Consider the following 18,228-nt stretch of genomic DNA (forward strand, 5'->3'; position numbering starts at 1 on the left):
TCATAAGTGACTGATAACCCAGCATACGTTATCAATGTAGCTTTAAGTTGTTGCATATGTATTGGGTTGGCCAAAAGGTTCGTTCAGGTTTTTCCTGTAAGATGGCTCTAGTAGCACTTAAGTCGTCTTTAACTTCATTTAAAACAATTTTGTTAGACTGTATGTGACAGCTGTCATATCAGCGAGCATTTAATAAAAGACTTATCAAAATTGGTGAATTTTTGTGTAGCCATTTTAATATTGAAGATGGAAGGAAAAAAGCAACATTTTCGGCATATTATGCTTTATTATTTCAAGAAAGGTGAAAATGCTACCGAAATACAAAAAAAGATTTGTGCAGTGTATGGAGAAGGTGCTGTGAGTGATCGAACGTGTCAGAAGTGGTTTGTGAAGTTTCGTGCTGGAGATTTCTCCATGGTCAGGTAGGTTGAACTTGATAGCGATCAAATCGAGACATTAATTGAGAACATTCAATGTTATACCACATGGGAAATAGCTGACATGCTCAAAATATCCAAATCAACTGCTGAAAATCATTTGCACCAGCTTGGTTATGTTAATCACTTTGATGTTTGGGTTCCACGTAAGTTAAGCAGAAACAGCCTTCTTGACCGTACTTCCACATGGGATTCTCTACTTAAACGTAATGAAAATGTTCCGTTTTTATTTATTTTTTAATTATTACTTTAAAATTTATTTTATTTATTTATTTTTGGCTGCACTGGGTCTTCGTTGCTGCGCGCAGGCTTTCTCTAGTTGTGGTGAGTGGGGGCTACTCTTAGTTGCAGTGTGCGGGCTCTAGGCGCACGGGCTCAGTAGTTGTGGCTTGCTGTGTACAGAGCACAGGCTCAGTAGTTGTGGCGCACGGGCTTAGTTGCTCCATGGCATGTTGGATCTTCCCGGACCAGGGCTCAAACCCGTGTCCCCTGCACTGGCAAGCTGATTCTTAACCACTGTACCACGAGGGAAGTCCCAAATGTTCTGTTTTTAAAACAAATTGTGACAGGTGATGAAAAGTGGGTACTGTACAATAATGTGGAACGGAAGAGATCATGGGGCAAGTGAAATGAACCACTACCAACCACAACAAAGGCCTGTTTTCATCCAAAGAAGGTGATGTAGTGTATATGGTGGGATTGGAAGGGAGTCCTCTATTATGAGCTCCTTCCAGAAAACCAAACCATTAATTCCAAGAAGTACTGCTCCCAATTAGACCAACTGAAAGCAGCACTCGACGAAAAGCGTCTGGAATTAGCCAACAGAAAACGCATAACCTTCCACCAGGATAATGCAAGACCACATGTTTCTTTGATGACCAGGCAAAAACTGCTACAGCTTGGCTGGGAAGTTCTGATTCATCCGCCGTATTCACTAGACATTGCACCTTCAGATTTCCAATTATTTAGGTCTTTACAAAATTCTATTAATGGAAAAAATTTCAATTCCCTGGAAGACTGTAAAAGGCACCTGGAACAGTTTTTTGCTCAAAAAGCTAAAAAGTTTTGGTAAGATGGAATAATGAAGTTGCCTAAAAAATGGCAGAAGGTAGTGGAACAAAAAGGTGGATACGTTGTTCAATAAAGTTCTTGGTGAAAATGAAAAATGTGTCCTTTATTTTTACTTAAAAACCAAAGGCACTTTTTGGCCAACCCAATAATAGCTGATTAAATGATAAAACGGTTTCTTTGCCAAGTATGATCCTGAAAGAAAGCTAACTACTAGTGCTAGAGACGGAAATAAGGAGAAGCTTAAAAGGTGTTGAAAAGTGATGAATCTTGATGAGAAAGCAGAATAACTAAAAATAATAGTTAATACTGACTGAAACTCTACCAAGTTTATCATATGCTTTTTAAAGTTTACTCTTCATAATAATTTTATAAGTAAATACTACTGCTATTCTTGTTTCATAAACACTGGATCTGAGACTTAGGTAATTTGACAAATATTCCACTTAATCTACCCTACAGTGGACACACTAATAAAGTTTTGGTATATATAGAAGTCAGCAATGACTGGGATCCATAAGGCAAACAAACAAGCCTACAATATATTTGGTAGAAATAAGTTAGAAACAAGAAAGGGCAGTAAATAAGACCCCTTTAACCAAATGTTCTAGCCTGTGCAAAATCTATCCAGAGATCAAAAACTAGTAAAAGCTAATGACAACAAGGAATTGAGCTGTACCACTTTATAAAAGAGATTAAATAATCTGGTGGTATTTGCAAGCTTATGTAGTTCTTGGGTTCTCTGAAAATTATGAGTTTACTGTAGTTATTTCTATCTATCCAAGTGAGAAAGAAAGATGATGACCATGCAAGATCGTGTATCTTATTCTCAGTCATGTGCACACATTCAAGTCCCTTACCTGCCTTGAGAGCCAGATGTGGAAGAGGTCCTCCCACAGCTGTTGGTAAACCTTCACCAGTATCTGCTGTGCTGTCAGGTGCATCAGTAACTGGGGGCCGAGGGGGTGCTACCTGCAAGAGGAAAAGTCAAGGCAGTGTCAGTAATTTTGCCTTCAGAGACTATTAAATTCTTTTATTCTTAGAGGAGGTCCACGTGTCACCCCTCCTCTCCTCATAATATTAACATCTTTGTCTTTTCAGTATTATAAAACTATTATGCTCTCATTTCAGGCAGAAAAGGATAGGGTAGTAAAAATATTCATAATTTTCCATCTGGAGATTACATAATTATGTAGATGAATACAGTTTTTCCACAAAAAGTGGGATCAGTTTATGCTGTGTAGTTAATTTACCTTTTCCACTTAATATCTTTTTTAAAATAAAATATTTATTTATTTATTTATTTGGCTGTGTCAGGTCTCAGTTGCAGCGCATGGGCCGTTCTCTAGTTGTGGTGCTCGGGCTCTAGAGCGCGCAGGCCCAGTAGTTGTGGAGTGCATGGGCTTAGCTGCCCCGCAGCACGGGGGATCTTAGTTCCCCGACCAGGGATCGAACCTGCATCCCCTGCACTGGAAGGCAGATTCTTAACCCCTGGACCACCAGGGAAGTCGCTCCACTTAATATCTTTATAAATATGTTCAACTTCCAAGAAGCTTCTGTTAAGAGACGTCTTCGTGGTAGACATTGTTATGGGTACTGAGGATAAAATAATGAAACAACCAGATGTTTTGTAGTTACAGAGCTATATTCAAACAGCTATATTCTAATTCTGTATTCTTACAGAGCTAAATAAACAACAAATAAATACACAGTATGTCAAGTATAATACAATACTACCAGAAATGAAAAATAGGGATTGTGGGAGATCAGTCTCCATGTTAACAGACATTCAGATTGTAGCCAATCTTAAATCATAAAACAGCATTGCCATAAACTCTTTGTACTTTGGCTTATTTCTTTTGGGAAAAATTCATGAAAGGGAACTCCTGGGTTAAAAGGCATCAAGATGTAAAAGCACCACAGCACTCTACAGAAAGGCTGACTTCCATGCTTGCACTCTATATGAGAACCTACTTCCCCACAGCCTCACCAATCCTCGGAATTACAGCATACGTCTTACATCTTTACCAGTATTAGTTTTGTTTTGTTGTTATGGCGACCAGTTATTTTCATTTACATTTTCTATGCCCATTATTCTATCTGGATAATTCATCATTCCCACTAATTTCTAAGAATTTAATATTTCAGTGCTATTCACTGTGTCATACAAGTTGCAAAATAATTTGTCCTTTTCCTTTTAACTTTGTTAAACGCTGCTTAACGTTATTTTGTTTTTGTTTCCGCAGTCAAATCTAGTTTCTGCTGTGACACCTCAGTAAAATGGCCTTTCCTATCCTGAGACCGTTCTACATTATTTGCATACACACATAGGCACATGTATGCATATACCACCCCTCCCCATCTTGAAACTAGTATCATGCAAATTTAGTTACTGCAAATTAAAAATAATTAAAAATCTTTATTAATATATAGTAGGAATGGCTAATACTTTTAACTTCTTCAAATTCTTCAGCAATAATTTTTCCTAATTACCCTTTTCCTCTAATTTACCAAATATTATGTTAAATTTATAGAACTTACTCAGGGAGAACGGACTTCCTGACAATGAGCTGGCTGCTGTCTTACAGTAACACCCCCACCGGCTGACAACTTCCAGCAACACGCCCGCCCAAATACATGGCTCTACATTTCATCACTCTTCTATCTGCTGAGATGGTTCCCCACAGGTATCTCATGCTTCTTCAAGTTTTATTTAAACATTTTTTCAAGGATGCTTGGAGACCAAATAAACTTGCAAGATGAAGATAATATCTTCCTCCAGGGTAGGAGGCAGGTTTGCTTCCTAACAAGGATGATAAAGATAGCTGGCAGGTTTGCCAGCAGCCCCCCAACACTGGGGGCTTTCCTAAGCTCAAGTGCCTCAGCTGCGACACAGACCCACTGTGTCCTCAGCATCCACCTGGACCTACTCCACACCGTCCCCCAAGGGGTTCAGGGACAAGGGGGAACTGAGGCAAACATGAAGAGTATGGTGCCTACTATCCCATGAGTAACAACATCCTTTGTCTCTGACTCAGAAGTCTTGTATCTTCTGCCAGTATCTATGAAACTGTGGCAGTCTGAATTGTTAGCTTGCAAGTATGGTAAAATCTCAGACTCTTAAAAGAGTTCTTGATGCTATCCTTCAGTGAAAATCCATTGCACTGTTCTTACAGGTCCTACAAACTACATATGCACAAGTTCTTTATAATTTTTACTATTATAGTAAGATATTTGTCCAATTAAATTCTTTATAATACTTACACCTCATTTCTTTCTACATATTCCTTTTATTCCTTTTTATTTACTGCATTACACTGAGTAATGGTGGTGACAGTGGACACCTTGGTCTTGTTTTAACTTTACAGAAGTTCCCCTAGCGCAGGGCATCTCGAACTATCCGTGATGAAGAACTGGCTTTGAGTTTTTTCCCCTAATCCACTGGGAACAATATTTTCGTAAAATATACCAAAAATAAATTCCTAGAAATATGAAATAGAAAAACATAAAACACAAGCCCAAGTTTTCTAATTATTAGATTCAACAAATACAAGTTTACTGTCAAAACATCATTAAGTATTTCTAAATTCTTACTCATTTCTGTATTTACCTCCTCACAAACTGTAACAAACACTTTGAGCAGCACTTTGTTTTTAGTACAGTGTTCACTATTATTTTTAGATGATACCTTTTAGCATGTCTAGGAAGTATTTTTCTACTCCATTTCCTAAGTACCTTATTGGTAATAAGCACTTAATTCTGTCAAATGTGTTTTTGAAAACCTCTATTAAGTTGATCACTGAGTAGATATTTTTTCTAGACTCATCAATGTGATATAGTAAAAAAGTCGGATTACAGGGTTCTGACTCAGATCTGCTAGAGGTGTCATAAGATATGGTATGTGCACCAAATTACTTTTCTCAAATACGAAACATGCTGCATTCTCAAACCCATCTAACCACGTGAGTTTCTGATAAAGGACTGTGAATCTATTTACTTTTTTCTTAATTAGACTTGGGATGGACTATTTATCTTTCACAAAGAACATCAAAAATTTTTACTTATCACTTTTTTTTTTTTTAAATCATAGGTCTTTTTTAAAAAAATTTTTATTTATTTATATTTATTTTTGGCTGTGTTGGGTCTTCGTTTCTGTGGGAGGGCTTTCTCTAGTTGCGGCAAGCAGGGGCCACTCTTCATCGCGGTGTGCGGGCCTTTCGCTGTCGCGGCCTCTCTTGTTGCGGAGCACAAGCTCCAGACGCACAGGCTCAGCAGTTGTGGCTCACGGGCCTAGTTGCTCCGCGGCATGTGGGATCTTCCCAGACCAGGGCTCGAACCCGTGTCCCCTGCATTGGCAGGCAGATTCTCAACCGCTGCGCCACCAGGGAAGCCCCACTTATCACTTTTATTGATACTTTTTTCCTTTCTAATTCAGCAATTTCTGATTTTGCCTTTATTAATTTCTTCCTGTTTTATCTGGTGTATCTTCCTGAATTGAAACTTATTAGCCCATTCATTTAAAAAACTATTCCTTGTATAAAAATAAAAGCATTCGATGACGTTCCTTTGAATAGAATATTCCTTTGGCACTCCAGAGTTTTGATAGACAACGTTATCTAAACAGTCTGTAATTGTCATTTTAAATTTTCACTTAGAACTAAGAATTCAAATTTCCAAGTGTTTGGAATTTTTTGGTCCCTTTGCCACTGTCTCCCATTACCATCTTGGTTTTACCAATACATACATTAGTATTTCTAATGCTAGACAGACTGATACACTGTGAATTGATGTTTCTTTGTCTTTGCTCCGTCCTTCCTTAAAGTTTGCTCTGATATTAATATTGCTACTCTTACTTTATTTTGTACTTCATTTGCCTGGTACAGCTTTATTTATGTCTTTATTTTCTATCTTTTTGACTGAAAGATTTCTTTATACAGATAGCATAGGGCTTGAGGCAAAGTACAGCCTACTCCTGGGACACCGTTAATAGCCAGGTCCCAGCAAAAAACCAGTGAGCAGCACTGGTGCCACAATGTTTACTTGTCTTTCTTCTTTTCCACCACCTTGCCCACTCCAGGGCCACAATTCCATTCTACCTCGCTCTCTATCTACATCAACTTAAGAAAAAATTTCTTCAAGATGGAGGTTTTTTTAGTGGGACAACTTCCTACCTTCCAGTGATGGGGAGTATTATGGATTAAACGCCTGTGTCTCCCCAAAATTCATATATTGAAATCCTAACCTCCAACGTGATAGTTACCAGGAGTCGGGGCCTATGGGAGGTGATAAGGCCATGAGAGTGGAGCCTTCCTGAAAGGGTACAGTGCCCTTATTAAAAAAAAAAAAAAAAAAAAGCAAAGCAGAGAGCTCTTTCACCAGACACTGAACCAGACAGACGCTTTATCTTAACACTTCCCAGATTACGTAAGTGTGATAAGTAAGCCACTCAGTCTACGGTACTTTGTTATAGCAGCACTAAGACAGGAAGGATTTCCTTTTTTACATTTACTGATCAATTAAGATTAAGATGCAGAAAAGGGTATTAAAAGGTGTGTCATCATGCATAAACTTGGCTCTGCCCTAAGGAAGGTTTAATGACATGAGAAAATGTTTATTATATTAAGATAAGCGAAAAAACGAGGTTATAAAATAGTATACACAATTTGTATTCTATCATGTTAAAATACACATTTAAATATCTAAATAAAAATACATAGATTTTAGCGACACTGGCAATACTATGGTTTATTTATGTTGTCTTTTTAATAATCTTTATGTTTTCTAAAATTTCTGCAATGAACATGTATTAAACACTGTAAAAAAATGTTATTTTTTTAATTCTAGAACTGATAGTAAAACATGAACTACCAATAGATAAGCAAATAGACAATTCAAATAAAGAAGTTAGAAATAATTAACATTTAGAACAAATGGTCTACTTATTAATAAGGAAAGAAACACAAATTAAAACACTATCATTTTTTCTCTTAAATTAAATAGTTTTTAAAAAGACTACCAAAACTACTAAATCTATTGATATAGGTGATACATTGAAATGTACAATGGTTCAAGCATTCTGATAATCTTGCAATATTACATTAAGAATTCAACACAGTATTCAACATAGACTCACCTACAGATTGATGTGACCAACCCCCCACCCAACACAGGTGACAAAATAGGTTCATTATTTCAGAGGGCATATTGTTCCTATGAATAAATCAAACAAAATCCCCATCAAAAACCAAAAAGATTTTCATCTAATAGAAGGAAGCAAGGCCAGAAAAACTGTTCACTGTACATAATTTAAAAATTCAAGTTCAGGAAAAGAGACAAGTTGTACAGGGAAGTTTCATAAATTCTCACTGCAGTCACTTTTTTGGGGAATGCCTGTTTAAAGTTGATCTATTGAGGTGAAAGGTTTTGTTCAAGATGAAGAAATATACAGCTCCATGTCAAGTGATATCAAAAGATTAATTATGGTTTAGTCTAAGTAAAAGTTAAGGATTGATGCATTCATTACAAAAAAGATTCAAGTACCAATACCTGGTAGAATGCAAAGCTTACAGAGTAGTATGAACAAAGGATGGGATAACTATGGTATGGAACACTTAAGGGTATGGGACCATACCCTACTAAGTGAGGGAATGATAGAACACAAAATTAAGGAGCAGTTGGAGAGACAGGAAGAAAATCACAAAGACTGGGTAATAGAGAAGACAAAGGAAGAGTGTGTTGAGATGGAGGATGTGAACAATAAAGCTGAACACCGATTCGGTAAAAAAAGGGAGGGGTGGGGGAGTATTAGTTCACATTAAGAACATTTTTTTTGATATGGCAGAAAATACCACACGCAAAGTCAAAGATATAAAGGACAAACTGGAAAAAAAAAATATTTGTATCATATCACAGATAAAGGATTACTATTGCTAATATGCAAATAACTTAAAAAAAAACAGAAAAATGGGTAAAATATATGAACAAGTTCGTTGAAAAAGAAATGCAAATGGCCCTTAAATGCCAAAAGATCTTCAACTTCACTAAAAATAAAAGGAAGGCAAATTAAAGGTATACTGAGATATCTACCACAGACTGACAAAAATAGAGCAGTGGTGAGGTGATAGACTGAGGTTTCTCTACCCTGACACTACTGACATTTTGGATAGTTAATTCTTTGTTGTGGGGGACTGTCCCTGGCCTCTACCCACTAGATGCCAGTAGCAGCCTACCCCCGCCCCCTTGGTCAAAAATGTTATCTATATATTGCCAATGACACCCCACCCCGGTGGGGGGCAGCTGCCCCTGTTGAGAACCACTGGAAATGACTGAAATGGTGAAAATTGCAAAATAATACAATTCCTATCCTATGGAGAGAGAAAACTGTAATAGCTTGCAAAATCACATGGGCATATATCCTTTGACCCAGCAATTCCATTTCAAGGAATCTCTCCCACAGACAGATTAGCAAAACTACAAAAATTCATATGCATACATATGCATAATACATAGGCTATTCATGTCAGCATTATAAGTAACAGTAAAAAGATAATACAAAATTCCATCAATAGAGGCTAGTTGAATAAACTATGGTACTATGGAAGTGAAAAACACGTAGGTAAAGAAAAAGAAAAGTGTACACAGTAAGATAGTGTTAATTTAATAAAGAGTTGCGGTAAGGGATATTAATATATATACATTTTTTTCTTTGCTTATAGTTAGAAAAAGGTTGACCAAAAACTATATAACAAAAACAAAAAACTGGAAGACAGGAAAAAGGATGGAGGAGGCAGGAACAGAAGCCAGACTTTTCTAAATATACTTCTTTTGTTAATTTAACATCAAAACTATGTAACTATTTAATTCGGTTCTCCAATTTTAAAAAGGTGATCCCTAAAAATCAAAAGCAAAATGAAACAGATGAACCTGAGTATAGAGATGACAGTATGATCACAAACAGGAATTATTTCCAACTTTAAAGTGCAGTAATTTGTATGTCTATAGTAGGATACACCCTAAATATGAAAAGAATTGCAAAAAATGTTAAACTTTTCAGTAATCGTATTATTGGTGGTAGCAGTGGAATTTATAGTGTGAGACTGTTGTACATGTATTATTGAATAAAGCAACAGAGTAATTATGTTGGGGCACTGCAAGGAACCATGGTTTTTGGATTGGGGGAAAATGGACATACAGATCTACACTAAAGTTAAGCAAAAGCCCTGCAATTCTGAATTTAAACTGGAAGCATCAGGTTGAACTCAAAATATATCTTGTCTTGGAAAAATTTTTCCCAAGCTGTGTACACTGAAAAAGCTAAAACAATGACCAATTTAGCAGTAACTTCTGGCACTCAGTTTGTGGCCTCTAAAAATCAACCCCCAGTGAAAAGAACCAGGGATCTTAAGAAATGGCTGATTCCAGATCTGAGATAGGAAAATTCAAGTTGAGCCAAATATATGGCATGCCACAAAGCATGAAAGTGATCAAAGACTAAGGGGTAAGGTTAAATGAACTTAGAAATCAACGTGAAGAGGGTCCTACTGGTCCAAAATGGGACAACTTAAAATAAACATCAACAATAAAAATAATGGATTAAAATATGTTATATATTTGAACCAATGAGTTCATAATAATTTTGGGAAAAAACCTAGCTGGTAACCTTTGGAAGATGCTAAGGACAAACTTATTTCTTTTAATTGTTAAAGGGAAAGAATCATAACATTTATCTTGCTTTTTCTGTATAAATTGAACCTCAGAGTGACTAAATTATTGATAAGGAGAGGTTCTGTTTTTGTTTTTTTAAGGCAGTTTCTTGTTATAAAAGTATTCCAGCTAAAAATCAAAGGAATGTGCTAATGAAATAAATCTACACGGTGATATCAATGGCTGCTAACATCACATCATGCACCTCCTCCTGATGCAAGTACAGACCATCATCTTTGGAAATTTCTTGCTCCTGCCCCTCTACCCCAATCAGATCTGAATCTGATCAAGTCTCTAATCTAACTACCAAATATGGGAAATAGAGGAACAGAGAAACATGTTTTATGATACCAGAGGGATATAGCTGCAAAATCTAAACTGCGGGAAACTAAAGAATAAATAACATGCTTTCTTCAATAAACAAATTCCAAAGAAAAATTAGAGATAAAGGAAGAGGGAGAGAGAATCTAATGATTAAAAGACTAGATATCAATGAATTGTAGTATATGGACATCATTTGGAGCATGATTTAAATAACCTATTAAAAATGGATTTATGAAACAATCAGGAAAATCTGAATACTGAGGGTATTTGGGAATATTAAGAAACTATTCTTCAATTTTTTTTTTTAGGTTTGATAATGGAATTGCTATGTTTTTTAAAGGATTATCTTTTAGGGATACAAACTGAAACAGTAACAGATGAATGACAGGATGTTTGGGATTTGCTAAAAAATAATCCAGAAGGAAGAATATAGATAGAAATTATAGAGATGAATCATGATTGGCCATGTTGAAAAGTGTTACAACTGGATTATGGGAACACAGGGGTTCATATCATTCCTATACTTGCTTTGATACACATTTGACATTTTCCGCAATAAAAAATTTAAGTATCCTTTGCATTTAGAAACAGGTCATTTTTGGCAAGTGCATTCTGTTGAGTGAAAAGGCAAGTGAAGTGACACAAACAGGGTTTGGCAGGGATGGGGAGGTGAAATAAAGATGGTATCTAAAAGTAAAGACTGGCTTGTGATATAATATTTTTCCAAATTCATCCATTCATCATTCATTCATTCATCTAACCAAAAAATATCAAATGCCTGCTATATGGGCCAGGAACTATCCTAGATGCTAGAGACACAGCAATGAACTAAAAACAGACAAAAAAATCCTCTGCTCGCATGAATTTAATTCTAATATGAGGATCTAGGGGAAAAAATTAGGTTAGAAGCGGGTTTTTCAATCTCAGTATAACTGACATTTTGGGCTGGATAATTCTTTGTTGTAGGATGCTCTCCTGTGCATTGTAGGATATTTGGCAGCACCCCTGGCCTCTACCTACTATATGTCAGTGTCACCACCACTCCCTTCCAGTTGTAACAACAAAAATGTCTCCACAAATTGCCAAACATCCCTGCGGGACAAGATGACTTCCAGTTGAGAAGCAGCGGGCTAGAAGTTAGTAAGTGCTATGAAGAAAAATGCAACAGTGAAAGCAAATAAGAAGTACCAGGGTAACAGCAGATTTGCAATTTTAAACAGGATGGCTGGGGAAGAGCACTACAGGCAGAAAGAATAGTTAAGTACAAAAGTCTTGAGGTGGAAAAGATGCCGGCATGTTTGAGGAACTGCAAGAAGGCCAGTGTAGCTGGAAGAAGTGAGGGAGAAAGCAGAAAATGCATATTCAGAGCATTTAATGGGAAAAATCTGAATGTGCCAAAATGCTAACAAGAAAAAACTGAAAGTAGGATATTGTTTATGGTATGACCAAGTAAGCTCCTACTAGACTGACTCCTGCAGATAACATGAGCTCTAGGAAAATAAAAACAAGAACTAAAACACCCCTAAAACCCCCTTGACTATACACAGGCACTAAAAAGTAAACAAAAGCTGGCAGATTCTGGAAGGATCTTGAAAGGAGAAAGCAAGAAATAGCAAGGGTATAATTCCTGTTTATTATGCTTTTTAGCTCTAGGGAAGACCATGTGAGGCAGCTAAAACTCAGTAGAAAACCCAGTCTTCCTGGCCTGACATATCAGAGGATAAGAATTTGGGGAAACCAAAGCTGCTAAAAAGTGGGAAAGGAATCCTGGAAAGGAAAGGAGGAATCTCAAATTCTGTGTATAAACTCTCCCCAAATCTCTGGCTAACCCGTGAACTACATATATACAGGAAAGACTCCAAGCCTCCTAGCGTAGGATCAGAAAACTGAAGTGAGATTTGAGCTATCACTCAAAAGACAGCGTTTGCAGTTTGAGTCCAACTAAATTAATTGCTTAACAACACAATAACAAAATAAATACTCTTTGGAGGAATAACATTATTTAGAGTCTCCACAGCGTAATATTCACAATGCCCAGGATATAATCCAAAATTACTTGACATACAAAGAGGAGAAATCTCAAGAGAAAGCACAATCAACAGAGCCCAAACCTGAGATGGCCCGATGTTAGAATTAGCAGTCAAGGATTTTAAAGCAGCTATTATAATTATGGTCAATGACATAAAGGAAATTCATAGTCATATTATGAACATATGGTTATAATGAATGAAAAGGTAAGAAATGCTACCAGAAAAATGAAATCTGTTAAAAAAAAAGTGATAATTCTAGAAATGAAAAAAATATCTGAAAAAAAAAATCACTGATGGACTTCACAGCAAAATGGAACTGAGAAAGCAATCAGTGAACCTGTATACACTGATTATCTTCAACATATATTGAACATACATATATATGAAATCATCTAATCTGAAGAGTAGAGAGAAAGGAGGAGAAAAAGAAGAGAGCCTCCAGGACCTTTGGGATATTGAAAGTTTAACATACACGTTAACGTAAGAGTCCCAGAAAAAGAAGACAAAAAAATGAGGCAGAAAAAAATTTTTTTTAATAATAGCCAAAAGCTTCCCAAATTGGGTGAAAGACATAAATTTACAGATTCAAGAATTTCAGCAAACCCCAAGCAGGATAAGTACAAAGAAAACCATGCCTAGTTATATCACAGTGAAACTGCTACAAACCAAAGATAAAAAAATGAAAGCAACCAAAGAAAACATTACATATAGGGGGAAATGATTTGATTACTGCTGACTTCTCATCAGACAACAATGGAAGGAAGACAACAACAGAATGTTATCTTTAAAGTGCTGAAAGAAAAGAAAACTGGCACCTCAGAATTGTATATCCAGTGAAAATATTCAAGAAAGAAGGTAAAATAAAAATATTTTTACATAAAAGAATTAAAGAGAATTTGCCACAGGCAGACCTACACTACAAGAGGGAGTAAGAGGCTAAAAAAAACAGAATAGGTCATAACAGATGGAGCAAAGGCCAATAGTTTCCAACATTTGAAAGATATTTGCAACATTCTTTTCATAGCCAGAAAGAGTCTTCAAGGTCATCTTGTCCAACCCCCTCATTTTATAGATGGCTCAACCAATCTAATTAAAAATCCTGTAATTATCTAGTGGTACAGCAGACTAGAAAGTAAGACTCAATTTCTGGGTAAAAGCAATGGAAGGAAAAACACCACGTATTTTTACCTTTATAAGCAAGTCAGAATACAAAAACTCAGTGAAAAGTGTTAAAATTGATAAATTATTCCTAAAGGTTTTATAAAAACTGGATCGTTCATGTACTACCTAAGGCATCTACTTAAATCATAATGTGAATCTTTTTATAATATCAACAATACCTGAATTTTGGTGAAAATTCAAGTTTTCATTTTTTAATTAAATGACAAAGTTTATTTCTTTTTTTTTTTAAATTTTATTTATTTATTTATTTATATTTTTGGCTGTGTTGGGTCTTCGTTTCTGTGCGAGGGCTTTCTCTAGTTGTGGCAAGTGGGGGCCACTCTTCATCGCGGTGCATGGGCCTCTCACTATCGCGGCCTCTCCCGTTGCGGAGCACAGGCTCCAGACGCGCAGGCTCAGTAGTTGTGGCTCACGGGCCTAGTTGTTCCGCGGCATGTGGGATCTTCCCAGACCAGGGCTTGAACCCCTGTCCCCTGCATTGGCAGGCAGATTCTCAACCACTGTGCCACCAGGGAAGCCCCAAAGTTTATTTCTTAAAAACAGTACTAGAAAGGGGTTTTTGCTGCATACTCCCAATATAATTTAAATGATCATGGTATCAAAAACACAAGAATGATATTCCATTGCACCAAATACTACTTTGTCTCTACTATCTAAGGGAATGTCAATGGGAGGAAACGTATCTTAAAATGTTACTGACTTTGGGACTTCTCTGGTGGTCCAGTGGTTAAGACTCCAAGATCCCAATGCAGGGGACCCGGGTTCGATCCCTGGTCAGGGAACTAGATCCCGCATGCCCAACTAAGGATCCTGCATGTTGCAACTGAAGATCCCACATGCTGCAACTAAGACCCGCACAGCCAATTAATAAATATTAAAAAAAAAGTTACTGATTTTTATATTCTGTTTAAAATGTTGTCTTTGTAAGTACACAGAATACAACAGGCTCTGAAAAATCAGTTTTGAATGAATGAAATATATAAAACCTTAAGACATACAGATTAAAGGGATCTCCCAAGCCCACAAGTCAGGTACATAATGAGAATAAAATCCAAATCTTCAGGAAATCATCCTAGTTCTCTGAGAAAACAAAATGCCAAGGTTCACTCTGGAACACATTAATATACTATTTGAAAACAACATTGAAAAATTTATCACCCTGGGCCTCCATACATACTGGATTAGCATAACCTTATAACATATGTCTCAAGTGCTTGGCCATACTTACCCCAATAGCTGGAACTTCTTCACTCTTTACTTCATTTATTCGAACCAAATAGTTAACAAAGTCTCTGGCAGCATTGCTCTGTGCATCCTTTTTATTGGTGGAATTACCCATGCCAGTGTAATTATATCCTTCCACTCGAACCTTTAACAGTCAAGAAAAAAATACCTTGAGAGACTGACCTGCGTAATTCTGGTATTTAAAAAATTCACAATTCACTAGTCCATTAAGAGACTACAGTTAACTGTTGGAAATATACTCTATAAACACACTGAAAATAACACACTTAAGAGAATTCATCAGTTGTCTTATTTAAAAAAGCTTAATTCGTGTTGTCTAGTAATAAACTAATGCAAAAACAAGAATGTTAACTTATGTGGCTCAGATATTCTCTTCTCACGTAACAGAATGTTCCAGTCTATGGCCATTACCACCCTGAATGCGCCCAATCTCGTCTCATGTAACAGAATGTTCCACATTAAAATCTGACTTTGTAAGACCCAAGAACAAGCTATTTGTATTTATTTTAAAGTACTCTGACTTGAAGCAATCAAGAATTGATCTACTTTCCATGGAAGCAACCTAAATGCCCACTGACAGACGAATGGATAAAGAAGATGTAGTACATATATACAATGGAATATTACTCAGCCATAAAAAGGAATGAAATTGGGTCATTTGTAGAGACGTGGATGGATCTAGAGACTGTCATACAGAGTGAAGTAAGTCAGAAAGAGAAAAACAAATATCGCATATTAACACATATATGCGGAACCTAGAAAAATGGTACAGATGAACTGGTTTGCCAGGTAGAAACAGAGACACAGATGTAGAGAACAAACGTATGGACACCAAGGGGGGAAAGTGGGGAGGGGCGTGGTGGTGGTGGTATGAATTGGGAGATTGGGATTGACATGTATACACTGATGTGTATAAAATGGATAACTAATAAGAACCTGCTGTATAAAAAAATAAATAAAATTCAAAAAAAAAGAATTGATATACTTTCTACTGGAATTAGTAAAACTACAAACAGCTGGTCCAACTTTTCTAATCTGCACTACTGGTACTGTGGAAGCTGTGGAAGATTCACGTTCTAATTAGAATAACTTACCTATCAGATTGTTTTAAAAGTAATGCTCAGGGAATTCTCTGGAGGTCCAGTGGTTAGGACTCTGCACTATCACTGCCAGGGGCCCAGGTTTAATCCCTGGTCGGGGAACTAAGATCCCACAAACTGCGTGGTGCAGCCACAAAAAACCCAAAAAACAGTAATGCTCACTTGAAAATGATTCATAATGAAGCAGACATAACAGGCAAGTCACAGTAAAGAAGATTCCCCAACGTACAACACATTAACATTTTCAAACAGAAAACATTGTTCTTTTAATAATAAAATAAGCCTCAAAAGTCACATAAATGTAAACTGTATTTTTTTAGTACCTCACACATGAATTTCTGCCTGTTTTTGTTCCCCACTGCTCTAATTTCATAGGTTGGGGTCATCTTCCTTTTGCCACACCAGGCATACAGAAAATTTTTAACATCACCCATGATTCAAGTGTCTTCTTCAGACCTAAGAAACAAGTTAGTTAAAAACAGCATTATTTATAAGAACACACACTGGAAATTACCAACCTGGAATTTACTGAAAATCTAGGTTAAGTACAGGATATTCTATCATGCTGCTATTAACACTGCCTATGAAGACATTTTAATGACATAATTGGAAAGTCTATGACATGTTATAAGAAAAAGGAGGATACTAAAGTATGATCTGAACTACACAAAAAATATGCATAGGTAAATCAAGACTGGAAAGGACATATCCCCCCAAGCGTTATCTTCAGGTAACTACAAGTGGTTTTTATCTTTTCTTGAAAGACATTTTATGTAACGTCCTACTTTTTACAAGAGGCACTTTATGTATTTTATCTAATTTAATCCTTACAACAATGGTAGATAACATTATACACAGTAGATCCTACTATATCATCTTTTTACAGAGGAAGAAACTAGGGCATAGAAAGTTTTAGTAACTTTTCTAAGTTATCCACTGTGGAGGCCTAAATTCAAACCCAAACTACTATATTAAAAAATGGTCATCAATCATTTTGTATATAAATCCAATAGTTTATCCTCATTTGGATTATGTCTCGTAACAGACTGCCCTCAAAGTTGTAGGCAATATATTATGTTACTAAGTCCAAATACAGCACTTAAACTGGAAACAGTAATCAACGAACTTAAATATTCTGTGCCAAATCTCTCCTTTAGGCCTTGTTATTCATTAAAATGAGAATATTATGTCTTCTTGAAGTGCAACATACCATATTTGTTGGCATTCTCCCTCTACTCCAGGTTATAAGATAGCAAAAGATATGGAGCCTGAGTCTAAAATCTGAGTCTGAGTTACAAGCAAGGTATGTGAGACTAAATTAAGAACCAGAGAAAATATGCTACGAATTTAGTTTGCTGTGATGTGAGAAGAAACCCCACTGCTAGCATTGTCTCTGTCTTCTGTTAATGTTTAGTGCATTTTGTTAGCACCTAAGTCTTGTGTCATCCAACCTGACCCTAGTATAAAAAACTTATTCTGTAGTCACAGGTTAACCCTGGGGACATTCTATTAATGAAAAGCTGTGGAACGCTGATGATGTCTATCTACAAATTCCAACCATGAATAATTAAAACACAAGCCCTCAGCGTGAATGAGTAGCATGAAATATGAAGGACTACACTATCAAATTCCTTCCTCCCTCGGTAGTCTCATCTAACTCCATAATATTAAATATCAACTATATGCTAATGATGCCGAAATATATATTGAAAGTTCAGTCTTTTCTCTTTAAGCTCCAAAATGAAGCTCATCCAACTGCAGCACTAACGGACCCATCTGAATGCTAACTTGGCATCTCAGTTAAAACAGAATTTTAAATTTCCTCCCAAACCTGTTCCTCTTCCCGCCAATCCCAGTGTTCCCATCTCCCTAAATGGCACCGCCATTCACCAAGTTACTCACGTCACCATTTGGGAATTTCTCAGTCCCTCAAGATCCTCCATAGCTATCCCTTGTAAAGCCCTTATTATGTGCCAGTCGGTATCCTTAAAGGAGCATCTATGTGAACTATTTTACTTAACCCTTACAACACTGTATAGATAAACATTACTATTATTCCCTTTTTTACAGGTGAGTAAACTGAGCCAAAGAATAACCTGCCCCGGGAGACAGAGCTCCTAACTGGGGGACCCAGAATTC

At 36.6% G+C, this 18,228-nt stretch overlaps 1 protein-coding gene across 1 annotated transcript in view; it reads right to left on the reverse strand.

Moving 5' to 3' along the window:
- DHX9 (DExH-box helicase 9) overlaps nt 1–18,228 on the reverse strand; it is a 53,971-nt gene that overhangs the window by 34,686 nt on the left and 1,057 nt on the right. The window contains exons 2-4 of the mRNA XM_061183036.1: nt 16,413–16,545; nt 14,973–15,113; nt 2,366–2,477 (exon numbers count right to left, since the gene is read on the reverse strand). Coding sequence (XP_061039019.1) covers nt 2,366–2,477; nt 14,973–15,113; nt 16,413–16,523 — 364 coding nt within the window. The 5' untranslated portion in view covers nt 16,524–16,545. The remainder of the gene's footprint in view (nt 1–2,365; nt 2,478–14,972; nt 15,114–16,412; nt 16,546–18,228) is intronic.

Source organism: Eubalaena glacialis, chromosome 3 (assembly GCF_028564815.1).
Source record: "Eubalaena glacialis isolate mEubGla1 chromosome 3, mEubGla1.1.hap2.+ XY, whole genome shotgun sequence".
Taxonomy (NCBI): Eukaryota; Metazoa; Chordata; class Mammalia; order Artiodactyla; family Balaenidae; genus Eubalaena; species Eubalaena glacialis.